At 38.6% G+C, this 22,023-nt stretch overlaps 1 protein-coding gene across 3 annotated transcripts in view; it reads right to left on the bottom strand.

Moving 5' to 3' along the window:
* Nucleotides 1–21,924, bottom strand: part of CLEC16A (C-type lectin domain containing 16A) — a 61,828-nt gene extending 39,904 nt beyond the window's left edge. For all 3 annotated transcript variants that reach the window (XM_082292070.1, XM_082292072.1, XM_082292071.1), the window contains exons 1-10: nt 21,769–21,924; nt 15,346–15,474; nt 14,562–14,695; nt 13,657–13,805; nt 12,883–12,988; nt 10,885–11,008; nt 9,800–9,974; nt 8,792–8,845; nt 6,272–6,385; nt 1,063–1,291 (exon numbers count right to left, since the gene is read on the bottom strand). In XM_082292070.1, the coding sequence (XP_082148196.1) occupies nt 1,063–1,291; nt 6,272–6,385; nt 8,792–8,845; nt 9,800–9,974; nt 10,885–11,008; nt 12,883–12,988; nt 13,657–13,805; nt 14,562–14,695; nt 15,346–15,474; nt 21,769–21,848 (1,294 nt within the window). In that variant the 5' untranslated portion in view covers nt 21,849–21,924. The remainder of the gene's footprint in view (nt 1–1,062; nt 1,292–6,271; nt 6,386–8,791; nt 8,846–9,799; nt 9,975–10,884; nt 11,009–12,882; nt 12,989–13,656; nt 13,806–14,561; nt 14,696–15,345; nt 15,475–21,768) is intronic.
* Nucleotides 21,925–22,023: the final 99 nt, after the last annotated feature.

Below are 22,023 nucleotides of genomic sequence, written 5' to 3' on the forward strand. Positions count from 1 at the left end.
CCTCCTTCTGAAAATAAGACTTGTGAAAAAGCTGCTGAGATTGGGGCATGGGTGGACATCAAGTTTCACTGAGGGTGTAAACAGGCCTCTACAGTTCCAGCAAACAGGACACCTGGTCCCCAGCGCTTCACACCTACTGACTTTCAGTAGAACAAACAAATCTTGCTTTTGCTTAGGAATTTGGACAAACACTGCAACTAAATGCACCGCTTTCAACAGTAGATTATTTCAGATTTTCTTCAAATCATGGTAGACAATACACCATCAGTTATTTGACACCATTTAAGGAAAGCCTCAAAGAGACCATTTACTTAAATCTAAACTCAACCATGATTGGATAGGACTGTCAAAGTATAACACTCTTGTTTTCAATTGCTTGCAGGCCATCCTGTTTTTCTCATTTTTCCCAATTTATGTTTAATGTAAGTACTAGGACTGATATACATTGTTCTAGAAGTTAGTTACTATAAAATAAACAGTTAAAATACGCTGTAAGACCACTCATCCTATAAAAGCAATTCTTCTTAGGTTTGTGCTACATCAAAAATCCTGAAAACATCCAATTAAAAAAAATCTAAGAGTTAAAGATGTTTTCAATTTTGAACTATTTAATATCATCTTCTATCATGTACTGTCACTTTTAGCACACCTGTTAAATTTTATCATTGAAACATGCATAAAATACTGCTGACCATCTTGTAAAGGTGAAGTGGCTACAGCTCTGCCTCACCACAAAAGGACAAGCTACAAAGTTGTCAAGTCTGCTTATCAAGTGCCCACAACCACATACACTGAGGTGCAAGGCAAGCATTGTGATAAGGGCCAAGGCCTGCAGGCACAAATGAACACACTTTCATAGCTTTTAATCAGATTAGAAGTACATGTTCTCACAGCATGATTTAACATGAGAAAAAAATCCAGCCAAAGCCTTAAACAAATGTCACAGTCCCATGTTTACCTAGTGCAGCAAGAGAACAAGTCACACAACAAATCACAACTAGGTCCATCAAGTAAACAAAAGTACCTAAACTGTAAGCATCATTTTCTTGCTGGAATACTCACCTTCATTTTCACTGCTTGTTCTTATGCCCTTTGAACTTGCTTCTGTACCTTTACTTTTATCAAGGTCATCTTGGTTATCTTCAGATCCTCTTTCCTCTTCGTCTTCTTCACCAACATTTTTATAGTTGGGTCTTTTCTGCATCCTCTTCTTCCCTTTCTGTTTGTTAATTTCAAGAGACCTCTCAAGTGTTTCAGTTGGTTTTATGAAACATCTGATACTTGAATTTGCCTGTAAATTGGAAGAATTTACATTGAGTTACAGCAAGGCATTTTCAACTGTAATTGATAAAGAAACTTCAGTTCACATAAAATGTAAATTAGCACACTATTCACAAATCTCAAATCCATTTTAAAATATAAAAAAGTAGTACCAAGTCATCAGTAGCAAAATTATCTCCAAAGATCTATCATTAAAAAGTATGCCTTCTTGAGACAAGAGGATGCAGAACTACCTATTTAATCAAAACAGGTTTTAAATTGTTTTCCCTTTCTTTGAAGGGAGGAGACAGACAGTACACATAAAATTAAGACACCTTTTGTAAAAAGGATAAAGGCAGCAAAATCCTCCATGTGTGTTGACAGCAGTGTACTAAGATGAAACATGCCCTTTTTAAAGGTTTTTTTTCAGCAGCAAGGACAAAATCCAATGCTCTGTGGTGTGAGATTTTCTGGGTTTTTTTTTGTTTTTGTTTTGTCTTGTTTTTTTGGTTTTTTTTTTGGCGTCTTATGCTTCCCTAACATCAGACTAAGTCTTGTATCAGCTAGGAACAAATGACACTGCCATTAACCTTTTTTGGGCCTCCAGGCATTGACTTACCAAGTCTGGAAAACCAACCATTTGTTAGACTTAATTTACTTATGTTTTACCCAAACTTATCACAGGATAAGATGGCAAACCAACATCTCATTTTCCTGATTACTAATTTATAGAGCAAGAAAATAAATCTAGATGACAAATTTCTGCAAGAAATTAAGTATTTCCAAGAGTGTGTCATCCTAAAAACACAGAACAATGTATTCTTATAGAAAGTGACCAAGACACTACAAGAAGCTCTGCAAATAGAGGGACAGAAAAACTTGGTTTTCTGCAGCTCTACAGCTTGTTTCTGAGCTGTGTTGTTTGAGCTCCCCTCTCCCTGGCTAGGCCTGTCAGCTGATCACCAGAGTACAATATAAACACTGCTCAGCCAAATCTCTCTGTTACTGAGAAGTGAAACACATGGTCTGGAGCTTTCTGCCAGGTTTACACTAAACGAGACTGCTACAGAAACTCCATTACCTTCCAGAGCTCAATACTTCCATCACATTTAACCAACACTGGATAAAGGGTTAAAAATTTAAGAGCAAGCAAGAGAAAAGAAGCAAGACTAGAGTAAAAACCAAACTGATTACATTCTTTGCCTTAGGTGAATCAGCACAATAAGCACTGAAAATGACTGCATCAAAGAAACTTCGGGGAAAAAAGTCTGAAATAATCCTTTCCTTCACCAAGTTAGGACCATCTATACATAAAAACAAGAGATTAGTAAAAGATCAGGGAAGAAGCTGTCTGTAAGTTAAAAGGCCAAAATGATTCTCTGAATCTTCTAACATTTTGTAAATGTTTTATAGAAATACTGCATAAATGACTTTACACTTGGCACTGAAACAAACCACATAGTGGGAAGAATATTTTACAACACCAAAAAAACCCCACTCCATGAAATTCACAACACTTATGTCCCCTGATAACCTCTCTGATACATTTTTTGTGTGATACAACTGCAACACAGGAAGGTTATAAAATAACCAGATTACCTTTACTGATGGCTTCTGGTCACAAAAGCCGTAAGAAAAGGGAAGAGCACCTTAAGTCCTATTATTTAGGGAAGTAACAGCAAAGTAGCATGCAAGCTGCATAACACATTTTCCCCTTTCTACATTCACTTCTTACTTCTGCATTGCTTCCTAGAATCTGGTAGGTCGTTTCTTTATGAGAAAGCATGTACTTAACATTCTTGCATTTCTCATATGCTGTCAGCCACATGAGTAAAGCAACACAAGAGACCAGTAGACAGCGGTGTGCTTGTAAACACTGAGCCATGGTCTGGTCCAAGAAGGAATGCTGTAGAAAAAACTCTACACAAATATTCTGTTCTGCTAAATACAACAAGGCTATACAATTAAAACATTTTAAAATCAGACTTCAAATTAATTTAGAGAGCATTTGGTTTATTATATAAGTTGATTATACAGCTTGAGGTACTGCTGTTTTATATCTTTAAAATGTTTTTCAACCACATTTTCAATAATGGTTTATCTTGTGCAATGTGTGATGGTAAAATAAGGCAATACCAGTAACACCTTTTACAGGAAGGAGAAAGTAGGTTAAAGAAGAAACATGCACTAGGTAGATCTGGCCCACATCTGAATGATGCAGGAAAACAGATCTCACAGGAAGTAAGGTAAACCTTAGTGTGATATCTGACAGTTTAAATACATTCTGCTGCCTACACACACTCAACTCTCACTGTGAGATAAGGGTTTGTATTTCTTCTGATGATGCCTAAAACCAGAAATACAGGGAAAAAACATGGAATGAGGTGGAGAACCTGTTCAATGGAGCTTAGGCATTCACTACTGCCCTGTGATGTTTAGCAGATCTCCATGGGTAGGTTATTGCCAATTCATAAGATAGCAGCAGTTACAGCTGCTGGTCATTATTTCCATAAACTGATTTCCAGTGAACAGTACCACTTGTTCCTGTTGTGACAGGGACCACTGTTCTTTGCTCTAAAGAACTCAGGGTATTTTGCATTTATACACAGCAACTGTAACCCTTCTCAGCTTTTTTTGTTGTGTTCTTTACTCAGTGTCCCAGCAAGAGGACACGAGACTCTGCTTCTAGTAATCTCAGTCCTTACTCTACACCTCATTCCACTTTAATTCATCCTATTACAAAGATGAATATAGATATGAGGTTCTTCTTACTTCTGGGTTTAGAAACTACATGTTAGTTAGAAACTGACAGTTACATTTCAACTTAAACATATCAAGACATCTCAGTCACAACAGATGAGCAGTGTTAGGTACAGAGCAAGGGTTTAGAGACAGCTGCAGTTCACCACAATACACAGATATGCCCAAAACAACAAGCTTAGGACAGTATCAGGATGGTTACCATGGCAAATTAGAACAGAAAGGAAGTAGTAAATGATAAATTTAGGTCTGACTTAAGAAAAAACACAATTTTACATTCAGACTAAAAGCAAATTTAAAAACTTGCTCATCACTTCTAACAATTTCAAACTAACTTCTGAAGTAGCTTTTGGTGGAAATTTGCAATTTCTTTGCAACAGAGAACACCACAGCAATAACCCTGCAATGATCCTGATTCACCCCATAGTCCAGAGAACAGCCCCTGGAATGGCTAACAATGCTCAAAAATCAACTTCCTCTTCTATGAAGTCCCATCACAGAGCAACAAGAAACTGCCTCACTTTACTTGACTGTACCCTCACTTGTACAGTTGACTCGAGCCTCCGTGCACTGAGCTGTGTATCAGCAGGAAAGCCCAAGCAATGCCTGCAGCCGTTGTTCCCACACATCACTGCAGAGCAGCTCCCTTGATGGCTCCCCTCCCTGGAAGCTGGGCAGGGAGCTCTTCTGCTGGAGTTGCACCCCACTCCTTCTGCACATAACCAACCTCCACCAGTGGGCTTCTGACAGTACAGGCTTTCCCCTCCATGGTTTAATTGAAGAATATGGTTTTCTGAAGTTACTAAAAACTAAGGTTTCTCCCATGGAAGCTTTTCCCTTCACCCACTGCTCTGCACTCCCTGAACACAGCTCCACCTCTGGCAGCTTCACTAAGGGGCTGTTGCAGAAGGCCAACATCCCTCCTATTTACTACCTGTTCAGGTACAACTGCACCCCCAGTTGTGAGGACACATCGTTAAGGCCAGCAAGGAGCAGCAACCTAAATAGTATTACAAATTTAAGAGATGAACAGGAGTTTATAGGAAACCCCAAATATTCCTAACATAAGCTCAAGTACACAAACACATGCTGCAGGTATTTTGCAACTCTGTACAGTAACCATGACAGGAAAGAAAATCTCACTTCTGTAACAACTGGTGCTCCACCCTCTTGCCACAAATTTCCTAGTAACAAAGCTGCTTCTGCACAAGTAACTCACAACATTCAGTACACAGCCAGCAGAAGGTCAGACATTTCCTAACATAAGTGACTACTTTACCTTAAAGCATTCAGTCAACTCTACCATTCTACCATAGTTTTTTTCTAAAAAAGGTTAGATTCTAAATATCAAGGTAAACAGAACAAAACACCAGAACCCAAAAGATACTGGCTAAGATCAGTCCACACAGCTTTGAAAGCCCACTGGGAAGAAATCTGGAAAAGTTCATGTGTCTTGGAGAAGCTGAAACATATCTCCCCCCTTGAAACTCCCAGAGCTATAGCCACTGCTGGGAAAGAAGGTGCATGAGAACCAATCTATTGCTTGTTATAAATTAAACATTCAGTCAGCAACTGCTGGCCAGTCAGTCACTGGAGACATGTTCAATTTTTAGACACAACTACAGTCAGAGGCCTCTTACAATAAGGTCATGTCCCCCTACTTGTTACCATCCCCAATACAGACCTTTAAAAAGTAACAAGTAATCATTTCACAAACTTGTGAAAGCCACAACAAAAGGGAAAATATTATAAACATGACACCTAGAAAACCAGTACCACCAGCATCAGCTACCCAGGGTTAAATGTGAAGGTAAAAGGGCAATGACAGACTGACACACTCCCATCTCTCTATGGCTGGTCTCTATTCTCACATGCTCACTGATGCACAACTTTCAGAGATGATCAGTTTTACTGCTAAAACACTGGGAATATTCACATGAAAATCATAAGCCAGTATTTTTTCTAAGTCTCCTCATTTCTACTACAAGTTGCACAAGGAAATTTCACTGGAAAGTTGCGCTGAATCATTTTTATTTCTCTACCCAAGGGCAGATAAAAACTGAACACAGAAGACTGGATTACAGAAGTGTTGTATCAAAATGATGATCCAACAACAAAAGCTGAAGTCTGTTGCTGCTCTCTTCTTCTAAACACAACCACCTTGGCTTACCATTTTCCAGATACCTGATTTTATTTTTCAAATAATTTCTTTGCCTTAAAAAAAAAAAATTAGAGACAGTTGGCCACTTACTGAGTTTTTCTGTATATCTTGCTCAACCTTAGAAGAAAACACTGAAAGGTCCCCATTGAGTATAACCTCAGCCAAGGAGTTCACCAAGGGAGCATAATGTATAATCAGAAAAACCTATTAAAAGAAGAGCAGAAAAAAATATCAGACATATTTACAGAATACATAGTTTCACAATTTCACTCGCTGAACATACTTTTGACCTTGTTAACTGCTATCTTTAGTTTACATACAAGTACAACTGGGAACACTGATAGCTCATTAAATCTACTTTAGAACACAAGAGAGATGGGTATCTGACCTTCCTCCACCTTTGACGCTACCCAGTTTTACAAATTCTTCATATTCTTTCCTCCTTCTGAGAAGTGTAAATTCTCTTCAAAACTTTCGAAAGGAAAGTTGTGTGATATTCTAGCAAGGAACTCATTAAAACCATTCCAGAAATGTATTTTTTTTAGAAAAAACGAATTGATTATGGTGCACAGCCTCCCCTGACCTTCCTGTGTGCCAGCAACAGGCCAGACTCCAGAAAGTTCTGTGCTGTGCACACAATCATTGTGCAGTGATTCATGAGTAAAGGCCATGCACTAGGCTGAGCTGGATCACAAGCAGCTTTACTGGCTCTGAAATTGCAGCAAATCAGTGTCAGCTTCATAGTGGCTACAGAACACACGAGAAAGGACCATACTGCCTGGAACACTGAAGCATTTGACCACAAGTGCTTTGGTGCTTTACCAGAGTTCTCTGTTTAACTACTCTATTCTGAGCCAAGGCTTACAAGTCTGAGCCAATAAGCAACTGGCTCCTGGACAGAACCAGCTCAGGTCCAGCTGCAATAGTCTTCTGTTATCTTATATCCATTCTCTTCACAGGAATATCAGAGCTGGATCCCTTATCAGTGGTTCTCGCTGCAAAATTCCTAAATAATTTCTAAGTCATTAAGTCTAGTCACTGTTTTGACAATATTCAGCTGAATGTTCTCCACGGGTTTTCTGATTAAAGTCAGAACCATTCCAGACCTCCAAAAGGGAAGTGATTATTAGCATGCAGTGGTGATCCATATAAAACTTTAAAGTCACAACACACTTCAAAAGTACTTTGAACAACCTCCAAAGCACTCGAGCTTCTGCCAATTCAGCAAGCGTTGCTTGACTGTCCACAGGCGTGTTTTGGTGCAAGAACAGCACATGTTCACTTTGGGAACAGTGGGTGAGAAGTCCCAACAGTGCATTTTCAGGTGCTAGCACAAATCTCTCAAGCACTTGTCTCTAATAAAAGAATAGTGCCTAGAGCATATGCCTGCTGTCAGGAATAGAAATAGTCAGCAAGGTTTGGTAGATCCCACCCCACCACAGTCAAACTCCAGGTTAAAAGGGGTGGGAAAAGATGTGCTTCTGCTGGTCACAGAAACAGTAGCTTGATTTTCTATATCACATCCCATTTTGACACACAAAATTTGTTCTCGGTTCTTTTTGACTACTTCCGTTTTCCTTTTCAAACAGAATGAAGAACATAGATATAAATTCTGAAGTGATACCTCGTCAATACTTCCACTGAAAGCAAAGACATTAAAAGAGGTCACCTTATACAACTGTATGATGCAGCTCCCTTTGGTTACAAGAAGCTGCTGCTCCCACAGTTTTATCTGTGGTAAATAACCCTCACATCACCACAACTTTTTAGGTTTAAATTAAGGAGCATCAAATTATATTTTCCTAGGAAAAAAACCCCAACCCCATACTTCTAGCAAAAAAGATGAAATTATGGGCTGGATCATAATAAAATGAGTATTGAAGAAGTCTAAATTCAAAGAAAAAGGAGTACAAATTCTACGAACACAAGTCAAAACTATTTTCAGACAATGTAATTTAAGAAAACCAGTCTCATAGCAATGCACAGAAGACTACAGGGAGAACAGATGAATTTTCTCTACGATACAAAAAAAATCTACTGTAAAACTCTTAATTTGAAAATAAATTCTAGAAAGAAAAGGAGGTGGGACTGATAATAAGTACTTAATTACAGATTTAAGCTACAGGCACAATGAAAATAATATTGTGAGAAAGTGAGATTTTGGTAGTGGTGGGTTTTGGGGTTCAGGTTTTCAAAGAGGAAAATTCAAACCTGAAATTTTCCATAGCTTAGCCAGATTCAAAATGCAATACAGCATCTTGGTAAATTTCATCTGCCATTGTACCAAGTTCTGTCCCAGCATGTTGTATGACTATCAGACTATTTGTCAGCTGGTGTACACAGTTTATGATCATGGAATTCTCTAAAGGTTACCCTGAGCAATGGGAGCCTCAGAAGAATGAGATTAACTCAAATAAGAAGCTACTTTGTCTGCCCATGGATAGACAAAATGTTCTACTTTTTTTTTTTTTTTAATGGAAGCTGAAAGGTTAGAAATTTGACAGATTTTCTTTTATGGCTTTGCCAAAATGATGAAATCACACAAATTTGTGAATCACAACAGTACTGCAAAATTTGTTTTGAAACAGGACAAATACTTAAAATACTTACTTGAGAAAGAAGATAGAGAGAAACCTGGAGACTTATTTTTGGACGCTCTCCACCCTACAGAAAAATTTATGACAAACGCTTATTTATTTATACAAGGCATTTATATGGCTTAATGTTTTATTTAAAAGAAAACTTGTGTTGTTCCACATTCTGCTACAAAATATTCAGAAAGCATCATGATCTTTAACATTCACTGCTTGTAAACTATTTGAAATGGAGACTCTCTGAATAAGCATAGCCCTTTCTCTTCCTTGTTTAAAAAATTGTTATTAGTTATTGTCTTTCATAGTCACTTCAGCAACTTAAACAGCTGAGCATCTGAGAAGTACATTGGTTTGCACTATGCTACTATTCCTTCAAAAAATTATTCTCAGTTAACATTCATTGAAGACTGCTCTGAAAATTAGCTATTCAGATAATATGAAATACTACCCACAACTGAATGCAGGAACCTGTGCAGGTTTTAAAAAATAGTTTGTATTTCACTAAAAACCAGTTTTCCACTAAATTTAAAGTCTATGCTTTAAAAATAATTTCAGCTACATCACATTAAAACACAGCTTCTCTATAAATACAAGAAACAAGTACCAACCACAAAAGTTTGTATTTTTGGGGTTGGATAGATTTTTACATCATGGCAAATTTGCATTGTATTATAACCCACTTTTGCTAGAAGACAAGTTACTTTATCAGAAAAGGAAATCACACATCTCCCAGTGTTGCAGAAATTTAAACCCAGTTCCAAATTTGCCATTCTTCTTATCTCCACTCCTGCTAGCTTTCAACCACCATGTCACCCAAACCAGTATATCTTCGGGGAATAAAATTTAATCTGCTGTGCTCTGGAATTCAGTCTCAGGGTATTTCCTCTATAGCCACCTTATTTAAGCTGTTTCATGTAAACCACACATAGATATCAAGAGAATCGTATACCTAGTGCACAATCACTTTGCACACTGAAAGCAAGTAGCATCTTTGAGAATTAACTGTTTGCAGGCATTAGCTTACCTTGTCTTGATTTACTAATGAATACACGTAGAGGGGAAGAAAGAGCCTATTAAGTAGGTGGTCTGTCAGCACATCATTTAAAAATTCACAGTTAATGATAAGGATATCATTAAGGTAATGCAAGTGATCAAGATGTTCTGCTACCAGGTCACTCAGTTTGCCCCTATTTCTGTGCCTGAAAGAAAGGAGAAATAAGAAATTATACATGATCAATTGTGAAAGTCTTAAAAACTTAGGGAAAAAATTAATGTGCATCCCTGACACAGATCACCTGGCTCAGACAGACTGCCCAAAGCAGATATTTCAGTGAAGTCAACTAATGCAACTGGCAAACAGTTGCCTATATTTTCTTCAGGATGCACATACCAAGTTTTCCCCCCAAGTTTTCAGAAGACATGTTTTTACAAAGCTTTGCTTTCCATTGCCAGTCTTTTCACAAGCCAACTACAAAAACGAGAAGATTTTTTTCCAAAAATGAAAGAAATCTGTGTTGTATTTAACATGTACCTCTTCACTTTAAGAAAGCAAGAAACAGACGCCCACTCTAAGGCAAGGGTGGCAAGACAAACCAAGAACAACCTGAATCAACAAAGTATTTCTGTAGTTGATAGTGGAGAAGCACATGGCCATGTCAGGTCTGACACCACCATGTCAGGTCTGACAGTTCACATATTAAAGCTCATCCTTCTAGTTTAAATCTTTTTCTTAGAATCTTTTCAGAAAGCTCTCCTAATGACATGACACATAGAAAAAAAACATTAAAAAGACAAAGTTTGTAAGATTGAGAAGCACAAAATAACACTCATGTCTTCTGGATATCTGCTATTTTTAGCAGAACAAAACAAAGATGAAGAAAAGGCTTGTTGCAAACACTAACGCACTCGTATGGATATCAGCACAGATCAAGCACAGCACTGTTACCTTAAAGAATCACTAAAAAACTTTAAAGAGTGAAAAGTCTGAACTGTCTACAAGGGAACATATCTAGAAACTAACTTAACTGGACTATTACAGACAAAATAAGGAAAGCACTGACATCTGGGAAGAGCATTTCCATTCAATAGCCAGCATTGGTAAAAGCTTACTCTTCATCAGTCTGCACACAGTTATCCAGTTCTATCACGTGGCTGCCAATAAACCAGACGAGGTTGGAGAAATAAGGAACTGCGGTTTTATCTCGAATGTAATGCAGCATAGGCTGGTTGTCCACTGAAGAGAAATCATTAAAAAGAAAAATCAGTAGTCAATATTTTTTATTGCTTTTTAAGAAACACAACAAAATATCTTCTGAATTTGATTACATGCTAGCTTTCCATACGAGTATACACCTGACACAATCTTAGGCGTGAAATGGAAATCTATAAAAATGTCACATCAGGTCTTAGCTGGCTTGAATGAGCCTAATGTTGATATATTTACATATGTCTGAAAATAAACAAATCTAGTGAAATTCAGAAAGGTTCTTTTAGCACATTATTTATCAAAAAGAAGAGAAAAAAGCGCAAGAATAAAGCAGTAATGCTGAGAGTCAAGCTAGTTAGACTTACATGACACTGCATTTAGGAACACAGGAATCATCAGTGAAGGAAGGGCAAAAGAAACAGACAACAGTTAACAGGATTAGGAACTGGGATAGTGACATCCTCTAAAAGGGTTTGAAAAGCTAAAGCACAAAGCATCTAAACTAAAAGATACAGGGTAGGTGTTAGAGCAGAATATATGCAAACAGGTAGTCAGAAAAGTATCAAACCTGAACATCTGAGCTGTGCCTTTTCAACTCTAACCTTTATAGCACTACAACATTCAATGAAAATTCTAGACAAGTAAATTTTTTTCATAAAAATACTTAGTTGCATAAATATACCACAAACAGGATATGAAGCCTATAATCTGCTCTTTTCTATGAGCTCGTATTTGCATTTACAGTTCCTTGAAGTAGAAGGCAAGTACCAAGTGCCCATTTCTCAACATATAAAAGAAAAAGTGTTGCAGCCAACACTGTAAAGACCCTATCTGCTATGCAGGCTATGCAGTCATTTGCAAAGCTCATTGTTTTCAAAAAGATCTTATATTCTTCTATATTCTTCTATGAAGACTGTCAAACCACTTCTTTTAATTGACAGAAAGTTGTGTAAATTCAACATGTAATTTAACTTAAAATGTATTAAAGAACAAGAAGCCCTGCATGACCATATTGCATAAAACATACTGCCTTATAACATGCTGATTTCAGAGGCAGAAATTCAGAATAAACAACAGCTTTTCTACAGAGAACACTGTGATATTTTCATTTTATTAAAAATGTTATATATCCCAATAAAAATTTAGGGGGAAGTGACTTTTGGACATTGGGTTTAGAGTAGACATTCTCAAAGTAGTGCTAACTTCAAAGTTCAACCAGGTTGCTGAGGTCCCTGCTGAGCTTTGAAGACCTCAAACAATACAGATGCCTCAGTTTCTCTGGAAAACCTGTTCCAATGCTTTACTCTCACAGTGAAGCTTTACAATTTTTCCTTATGTCCTACTGGAATGCCCAGCACAGGAATTTGAGACTGTAGTCTCCTGGCCTTCACTAAGCACCTCTGGGAATGGTCCAGCTCTTCTTGAGACTGGAGTGACTGCAGCACCTGAGAGTTCTACAGTCATTTTAATGCACTTTTAATCTAAAAAGGAGTGATGTTGGTTACTGCTTCATACACTAGAAAGTTCAATTTCATCATTAAAAGATAATTCATATTCTTAAAATACTTTGGGTTTGGGTTTTTGTTTGTTTACTTTTTAAATACAGTCACATTCTGACCTCTCTTGGAAGGGAAGCTAAAGTTCCTTGTGTATGCCTGACACTTTATCATTTTTTTTAAAACCAGTTTCATTGGTGAGAAAATAATACTATTTACAAGTACATACTGCAGGTTTGGGACAGTGGTCGCTAAAGTAAAAATGTGTATTTGAAACTTGTCAACACACTAAGCTTTTCAATCTCATAAAACAGAAAGAAAACCCTCACAAGTAAATAACTGAAAATTAAACTACAATGAAACAAGATTTGCACACATGCCCTTTTTAATATATAAAAAGCATACCTTTGTAGACATTTAAAGTTATAGTCCTAACAGCAATCCTGACCATGCTCTCGGGGTGGTTAAAAAATTTAATAGCTTCAGTGTACAAAGCAAAGTCATTAGTGTGCTGTAATGGAAAGAGAAGGAAAAGGAAAGAAAATATTTATTCATTAAACACGTACAGAATATTGGTTGGGATTCTGTATGAATTATGTTTTCTGTATATTAATATGGTACTTTTACCTTCTACTTAAGTAATTGAAATGATTTTGCAATGCACAGTCAGCTGCATTTGTAGCTCTGCATTAAAATAAACTGCTTAAAGCATCAGAGCTTCCCAGGATAATTGTGCACATACTCAATGCTTTCATGCCCTCTTCTGGCAGAAAGCGGAGTGCAGCAAGAAAAAACCCATTTGATCTTTACCCTTTGACTCAGCTTTTTGGACTTTGACTAAACCTCTCAGAACCAAGTGATGCAACAGAAAAGATCCTGTTTATGAAAGCACAAGAAAGCAAGGCATAAACAAGTTGAATTCTCAAGGAAGTAGGCTAAAGACTACTGAAATGATCCAATATAACACTAGCTTCCAGATTTTTAGTTTATTATAGTTATAAGAGGACAAAGCCATGCTTGTGCAGAGATCCTCACAAACAAATTCACAACCACTGGTATTGCCATTATAAAAATAAAAGCAAGACATTATGAGACAAGACACTAAACACTATGTGCCACAGTGCTATCAATTTCTAGTTAAAGTCCTCTTATCATTACATTGCAACTTCCTTTACTTACCTCATTATAAAAGAAATGTACAGTATGATTATTGAGTTTCAGGGAAAGAGTTTTCAGAAATGAGATGTAATATGCCATGATCTCTTCATCAGAAAAGTCAAATTTGTGGACAATAATAGAATTCACATAGTTATTAGAGAGCAGGTAGTCTGAAAAGTAAGAAACATTTACACAGGTTAACAGAAAAAAAATCATTGTGGTAACAGTCTGTATTTTAAATATCAGCTAGCAAGCAACAACCTGATGCTTGAAGATCACAACTTTTAGCCAAACAGCTCAAGTGATGCCTTCAAGCTTTAATATAAAGGAATTGCTCCCTACAAAGATCTTTGCTCCCAAGAACAAGGCAACCGAGAATATACTTCATCTTCCTCGATTCAGGTAGGCTCTGCAGCTAATACTTAACTCTTTTCCTCCCAAAGTGCTAAATTCCCAAGGCTTGAAGATGACTTTTCACAATAGTTGTGGACTACTTCAAATTATTGATTCTCCACCCTCTTTATATTTTGCCAAAAACCTTGAAGCAATCTCCTGTGGCTGACTGCCAGCACCAATGGTATCAGAACAGTTACAGTACAAATTACACACCAGAGTCCCACCACATGATCTGTGGCACCAAGTGAACATTTTGGATCACAACTAATTTGTTGACTTACAGAACTCCTTGAAACACGCTAAATACTTGTTGTATCAAACAACTACTTTTGCACCACTGAAAATTTCCATTAAAAGGTATTTTGGAGTAATTTTACACCGTATTTTTGGCAGTGTTCAATTTAGAAGATTGTTAGTAATTCATATACTTCTTCTGTGCAGGAGTACTAGGACTAAATTTCATTGAATGAAAGGGAATTCAATCAAATCTTGATCACTTCATCCTAAGCAGTTTGGAAGTGTGTCCTTACACAGGGATGTTTCATGGCTGATGTTCTCAAAAAGGATGTTCAGAGTCTGCAGCAGCTGCACACACACATAACGACCAGACTTCTGACGCAGGATGTTCAGGAAGAAAACAAACATATTCTTCTCCAAGAAAAAACTGAAATAAAATAAAGGTGTCATTAAGTCACATGCTTAAGGTAACAGGAACATAATTTGGCTAGGAGCAGGGATGATTCAAGTCAACTTTGACAAACAGCATGTTTTGCTTTTATGAAGAATTACTTTGCAAAGTTGTATCGATATAACAAAAGAACATCTTTCAAAAACCTTAAATAAACAAAGGGGCTTAAAAATTCAAATTATGCAAAAAAGAATATCAAGAAATCAGGGCCTTTCTTACTGTATTTTTAGTATATTCAATTTATCAGACAGCTCTAAATACCACAGCTAGAATAAGATATTTATTTGTGGTACCTTGAGTAAATTGAAGCAATACGATATTTATAGATATACTGAGTAAATCTGGGCCCTAAAATAGGTTAGAGATTATATTCATATCAAAAGAATGGAGAGTCAAACAAAAGCAGTACTTGAAAGGGGATCTGGAGTCCAAACACTTTTTAGAAGCAGCAAATTCCTGAATGACATGAATTGAACCTGCTCACCTATCTACTACAGGACATAGCTTTCTACATATCTTCATGAAATACAGTCTTGGAAGAGTTAACTTTTTCAATGAGAACTCTGTACAGCTCCAAGCATTATTCAAACACAAAAGCAGAGTTGAGCTTGCTCAGGAGTACTCACTCAAACACTGAGCTGTCATTCTGATCCCCCCAGATAAGGATCTCTGTTATGGAACGAATGGTCTCCACCAGCAGGTTGCGGTTGTGATCTGTTACTGTTGTATTTTTAGTCAAAATATGATACATGTACCTAAAAGAAAAAGTAAGTACAAGTAATGTGCTATCCTGCCATTTTCACATGCACCATGTTTGTCTTCCATCACTGTAAAAATGTAGACACACATATATGCCTACACTAAGTCTGATCATTGTACATTTTTAAAAACCTAAAATTTCCTTCTAATATTGATGCAGAGAGAAAAGTAATTATTAAACAGAGTGACAAAGGAAACAAATCCCCACCTAGCCAGGTGAGCTATGAGTGCTTATGCATATGCTAACATAGAAGTAGGAACTGTGCAACTGGTCTCAAGGTGCTTCTTACATGAATTTCTTTGGCATATGTTTAAGTCAAAGGACTGATGAGCAAGAAAAATAGAAATAGAAGAAGCAGGTAAGCATGCAGTAGCTGATACGGGAAAGTGGCACATAAGGTCTAACCAGAGAAGTTTGATCCCTTCTCTTGCCTGCAGAGACCCCTTACAGACTCATGTCAATTTTGATGTTTAATACCAGGACTCTGAAAGACTATTCATTCACTTTGGCAAAGCTCCGTCATCAGGTCTCTCAGCACAGAATATACAGACTGGAAAGGGGGTAAAGTCGAGCTTTATCATTGCAAAGGGCAAGAGTTATTTAAAACTGTCAAGTGAAGCTTAAAAAAGGGTATGTCTGTATCACACAGGTGACAAGAAGCTATATAGAATACAAGCCTTTCAGATTTTAAGTCTCAGAATTTTACTCTTCAAGGAAGCAGGTTTTTTTCCAAGTAAGTTGTTACATCAAAGTACCAACTTATTTCTGTCTTGCTACTTTCTTATGGCCCACCAAAAAAAAAAAAAAAAAAAAAAAAAAAAAAGAGGTGGGGCGTAGGCAAATTTTAATAAAAGCACAAAAATCACCACTGCTTTTCTCCCTCCATTTTTGTTTTTTTTTTCTTTTATCTAGTAATAAAAACAAAGGATAAATATAAGAAAGGTGCACAATTTTGAAAAGAAATAAAAAATATGAGGGAAATTTCATGTCATTTTAGAACTGCACAAGTTTAAATTCTTAAACACAGCTCCTATATTGTTACGCTGTACTGAAAACCAGGAATAACACCTCAGTGTTCAGGATTTCTGTACAATAGATTCACAAGTGTTTGGAAACGAGGACAGATTTTCCATATTATCAATCCTGCCATGAATAGTGGAGTTAATGAAAACTCCCAGGATCTAATTCTGTGAAAATAGTCTGTGTGTCCTGACCATGGGGAAGCCTTTCATTATTGTTTTGGATACCATGTAAGTTTGTTCAGTGATTCAGACTGAAATTTTAGGAATATCATTAGTAGAATTTTGTATAGCTTCTGTAAAGTTCCAAAAAATGCAGTGCGTTTCTAAAACAAAATTTTGGGGTGTCTGGTTTATGGCTTAAAGTAAGACTTTAGGTCAAAACACAGACCTGAAATCACATTTCAAAAAACAGGATTCCCAACAATTTTAACAACACTAAGAAACAGAATCACTGCACTGGGGAAGCATGCAGCCAGAGACTAAAATGCCGTTTAACTGAACACACATGTGAGGCTGTTCCAACTATTTATCAGACTTACAAAGACATTATCTAGTTTCAGAACCTTTTGCTTGAACTCAAAAAACCTCCCCCAAACAATCAAGAACTTTGATCATATTTACAGTTTACTTAAAATCTGTCAAACTTGGTTTTGGGAGTTTTCTTCAACCGCTGAGCTGCCACTGAGTTGGGCAGAATTTCACAGGACTTGCTGCAAGACACAGTCTGTCCTCACAAGCCATGCAGGGAACAGGTGCTATTTCAGAGAAGCTGATAAAATGCTCTGTGCTGTCATGGTAAAACACTGTGTGCTTGCTGGTCCTGATATTACTTAATCATCAAACAACAATTCTGCTGTGTTGTTTACTGCAAAAGGACACCCTCAGAAGTTCACAGCTTTAATAAACTTGATGTAGCACATGCTCCCTTCCCTCACTCCCCAAATCAGCAGTGACAAAGCCTACATCACATTACCAAAGCCATTATCATATTATATATACATCATCAGACAGCAAAAAGGAGGAAAAAGGGAATAGGTGACAGGGGAGAAGAGGGGAAGGGAAAATTGGGTTTTCATAATCTTTCTCTTCAGTAAAAAAAAAATTCTCTACCCCTTCATGGTGGTTCTTCCCCACCCCTCATAAATCAGTACTTGTTTTCAATCCAAAACAGTCACTGATCAGACTGAAACCACTCTAGGAAAAGCTGAGTCTCATCTATGTCCTATAGGTATAACTGCCTGGTCACGTGCTGTACCTTAATAGGCATTAAATAACAAGTCAAAGACCACCTGCAAATCCTCTTCCACTAATCTGAGGACCACAGTTCAAGATTCCTTCTGTGAGGACTGACAGTGGGATGGCTCACAGTGAAGACGTGAGAGCCTAAGTCTGACCACCTGTGAGAATTCCCAGGGTTTCTAAAACAGCACACAAGCCATGAAAACCATCCCATTAGGACACTATCTGCATTATCAGGACAGTGAATCAAAAAACAGAGCACAAACTGAGTCCCTGCTCTGAGGATGCAGCAGTTAATGGAACAGAGAAGAGCTGAAGAGATGGCAATTAGATCAATTCATTCCACAATAATCTGAACAACTTCCTGAGACAGTCAGAGAGTAATTAATACTATATTACTTCACATATTTTAGCCTATTTATTTGAAGTCACATAGAAATTTTTGCATCTGTGAATATGTATTTCTCGTTAATAAGTTACATTATACAAATTTGGGATTAAAGTTTACTACAACAGTAGAATTTCGGGAATGGGATGCAGTGGGAAGAATAACATGCTATTACCTCATTTTGGGAGCCTATGGAATATAGAGTATTACAAACACAAAAAGCAAGAAACTTTTAATAGTCAGGAATACATTATCTCCAAATTAATTTATTTAGTAGTAGCATTACTGCAAAATTCCTTAATCTGCTAAGGCACTGATGAATTTAGAGGAAACCTGGGCTTCACCTTCAAGCTATTCCTTTTTATTTCCTTTTTTACCTTATTTGCTTGAAAATGAACAAGAAAGCATACACATACTCGTTTCTCTTTACAGACATGGAATACCTGTATCATGAGAACATAAAGTATCACACAAACCCAGAACTTTTGTATTTTGATAAATCCTTAAAGGCTGTCTCTAAATGCTGATTACAGAGGGGTTAGGTTTGTGCTTCAAAATGCAAAACTACCAGAGAGGACACTTTTGTCATCTTTGAAGACTGGGTTCAAACAAAAACACATCATGCAGGAAGTGTCAAAGCACCCAATACCATCAAAATCAGTGTGAGATATTACCAGCAACTTAACAAACCAAGCAAAATTCTGAACATTTTTCTGGTTAGAACCTATGCTCAAAGGGGTAACATAGTAACTCATGAACATTGTAGGTGCATATTGATGACTTTCCTACTTACAAAAATACACTAAAACAGGTGAGAGTTTAGGAAGTCAAGCACTCAAATTTTAGAAGCCCCAACTTAACCATAACATGCTTGCTCCTTCACTCTGCCTGTAACTAGGTAATTGCACATTGTTCTCACAGAGGAAACCTGATGCATAGCATGGGCAGTACCTCAGGAAATGAATCACCCATGAAAAAAGACTTCAAGCACACATTCATGGACACTGCATCTGACCAAGGCATGGGAAATGTTCAGCACCTAACTTTAATGGCATGGAACCTTTTGTGCAATCACAATGCAATTAAAATACCAAGCGCAGAAGCAACAATGGAAATGCGTGTAACAACAGAGCTATGTAAAATACCATAGAAAAGTAGGGGGGAAAATTTGACTTAGAAACAAAAACACACAAAAATACCAAGTTCTCTTAGAAGCACCCAGGCAGTGAGCAGCACTGTTTCATCCTTCTCTAGATTACATTTCAGAAGGTGGATTAAATTTTAACTGTTTTCACTAGATCAAGAGACTGTATAAAAACACTTAATACAAACAGCCTCACAATTTTCCTACAGCCAATCCATTCTCTGGCATGTTTGCAGGAAGACTGAATAGTAAAATTTCAAAAGCAAGCCTCAAACAAACTGCATTAAAGCTGATGGGAAAGATCCAGCATCTACTGACAAAAAGAAGTAACTCTGTGGTATCACTAAGCAGGCGTATTGTTTACAATTTAGACTAAACTCTACGTTATGCAAGTTTAAAAATAAAAATGTTCCCACAAGGCTAGCCCAGACTGATTTCACCCCTGTAACATAGCAAAATATACCTTTTAGAGGCTGAGCTAACCTGTAATAGCAAGGCAGGTGTGTTCTACTCAGCTCCTATGGAACACAAAATGGGGTTTTGATGAGCTGAGAAGATGAAAAGGTAAAAAGCTTATCAAGTGAGCTTACTGAGACTGACTTTCTTCCATGACCCCAAAATGAAGGCTCTCTGCCCTTTACCCACTTCAACACTTGGAAAAGACCTAAATTTCACCTTTCCTGTTGGCATCTAGCTAGAAGCTGAAATTCATCCAGCTAGAAGCTGAAATTCATCCAGCCTGGAGAAACAAACATTGAAAATATACATAGTCTAAACAGATAAAAGGTCTATCTCTCCTTTACACACTGCCAGTTTGGATTCATAATTACAGAAATCACACACAAAAAAGCAAACAGTCCAAAGCTCGTACTTTAGTAGATAACTATATACTTCAACTCTCAGATGACAAGTCAAGCACAAGCCACACACTTACAGCTCAAATCCCTTTTGCTACAAGTCAGGCAGGGTGTCATTTTTCTATTCTCTGTGGCCCCAACAGAACATATGGACACCTTTTTCTTGCCTGAAAAAAAGCCTCAAGTCTCCCTCTCAACAGCCTATTTTTTTTCCTAAACTTAAACAGTTTCTTCAAATTTCATCACACATCAGCATTCTTGCTCTATCTTCAAGTCAAATATCAAAGCCAGACATATCTAAAGCTCCACTAATGCTGAGCAGGACACAGTAACTACTCCTTGCATGTTAAATAGAACATTCCTATGTTTACATCTGAGCATGACTTTTCCCTTTTTCCTGTAAGACCAGACCACACTGACTTACTAGTCTGAGCTACCATGCTTTCAAAATTACTTCTGCAGTGCTACTGCCTCATTAGTTTTGGATTCATGGACTTGAATCTTTGGTAAAAGATTCTTTGGTAAAAAGCATTGCATTTCAGTTGGTCTTGCTCATTTTGAACATTTTTCCAGTTTTAGAGACAAGGACCAGAATCCATAAGTCATCTTGATAAAGCAACTGCAAGATCCAAATCTTGTACAGGGCATCCTGCTCATTACTGTCAGACCCCATTCATGTTCTCCTTGTAAGACGACTGAAAACTACCAGGCACTTTTTCTCAATGAGCTACATATTCACAGTGATTTCATTTAGAAAATGCTTTGTCTCTTAATGACCTCTTTTTCTCGTTCAGTACAAATAGAAGCTATCAAAGTGGCTCTCATTTTTCTTGCAACAGCAGAAATGGAACGGGGAAATTAAAATTTTTATCCCTTGCGACTCTTCCAACTCTCCAGTGGCAGAGCTAGGAAAAAACTATTCCACCTTCTGCAGTCAGCAGTAACACACGGCTATGGGGCTCCGGAGACACACGCTACAGTTCTCAAGCTCAAAGCTTTCCTTCTGCAGCAGCTGCAAAGCCCTGCAGTCCCGGGCACATCCCCGGCCCGAGTGCCGTGACTCACTGCTGACTGTGGACATCCCCACACACCCTCCGGAGCGGGCACTGCTCACACACCGGCACCAGCCGCTCGCCTTCCCGCCTCAGCCACCACCAGGAAACAAAGTTCTCCCTCACGAGGAATGCGGTATTTATTGTATTTATCACACCTCGCACTCTACTCCACCAAAGACTCTGTGGCATTATTAAAAACAAAACAAACACGTATGGCAGCCCTAAGTGTGACACAACATCACGAGCTGCGTCTGCCCTGAAGACATTCTGGGACGGAGAGGCCGATTTCCGTGAGGCAGACACCAGACCACAGAGCCTCCTTCGCCACCGGGGATTGCTCCGGGCGCTTTCCCTTCGGGAGAGCTGCGCCAAAACGCCCTGGCGACGGCAGCGAGCGCTTGGGGAGCTTCGCCCGCCGAGCCGCCCCCTCCTCATCCCGGCCCCGCAGCCGTCTCCGAGGTAAACCTGCCCCGAGCAGCTCCGCGGACGGACCCCGGCCGCTACCGCTCCCTCCGAGCCCCCTCACAGCCCCGCCATCCTCCACCCTCACCGCCGCCCCGAGCCCGCGGCCGCCCCGCACTCACTTCAGGTGGTCCAAGGAGTGAATGCTGCGGGCAGCCTTCCCATGCCCGCCGCCCACCCAGCTGCGGGAGCGGCCGAACATGCTGGCGGCGGAAGGCTGCTCCGGCCCGCGGGCCCTACGGCCTCATAGCCCCACGGGGCAGACGGCCGAGCGCCGGGCGGGGACCGGCGCGGAGCTACCGGCACACACAGCGCATGCGCGGCCGGGGCACGCCGGAAAGCGCCGGCCCGGCCCCGCCCCGCCCCGCCCCGCGCAC

This window comes from Coloeus monedula, assembly GCF_965178545.1.
Source record: "Coloeus monedula genome assembly, chromosome: 16".
In the NCBI taxonomy this organism is placed as follows: Eukaryota; Metazoa; Chordata; class Aves; order Passeriformes; family Corvidae; genus Coloeus; species Coloeus monedula.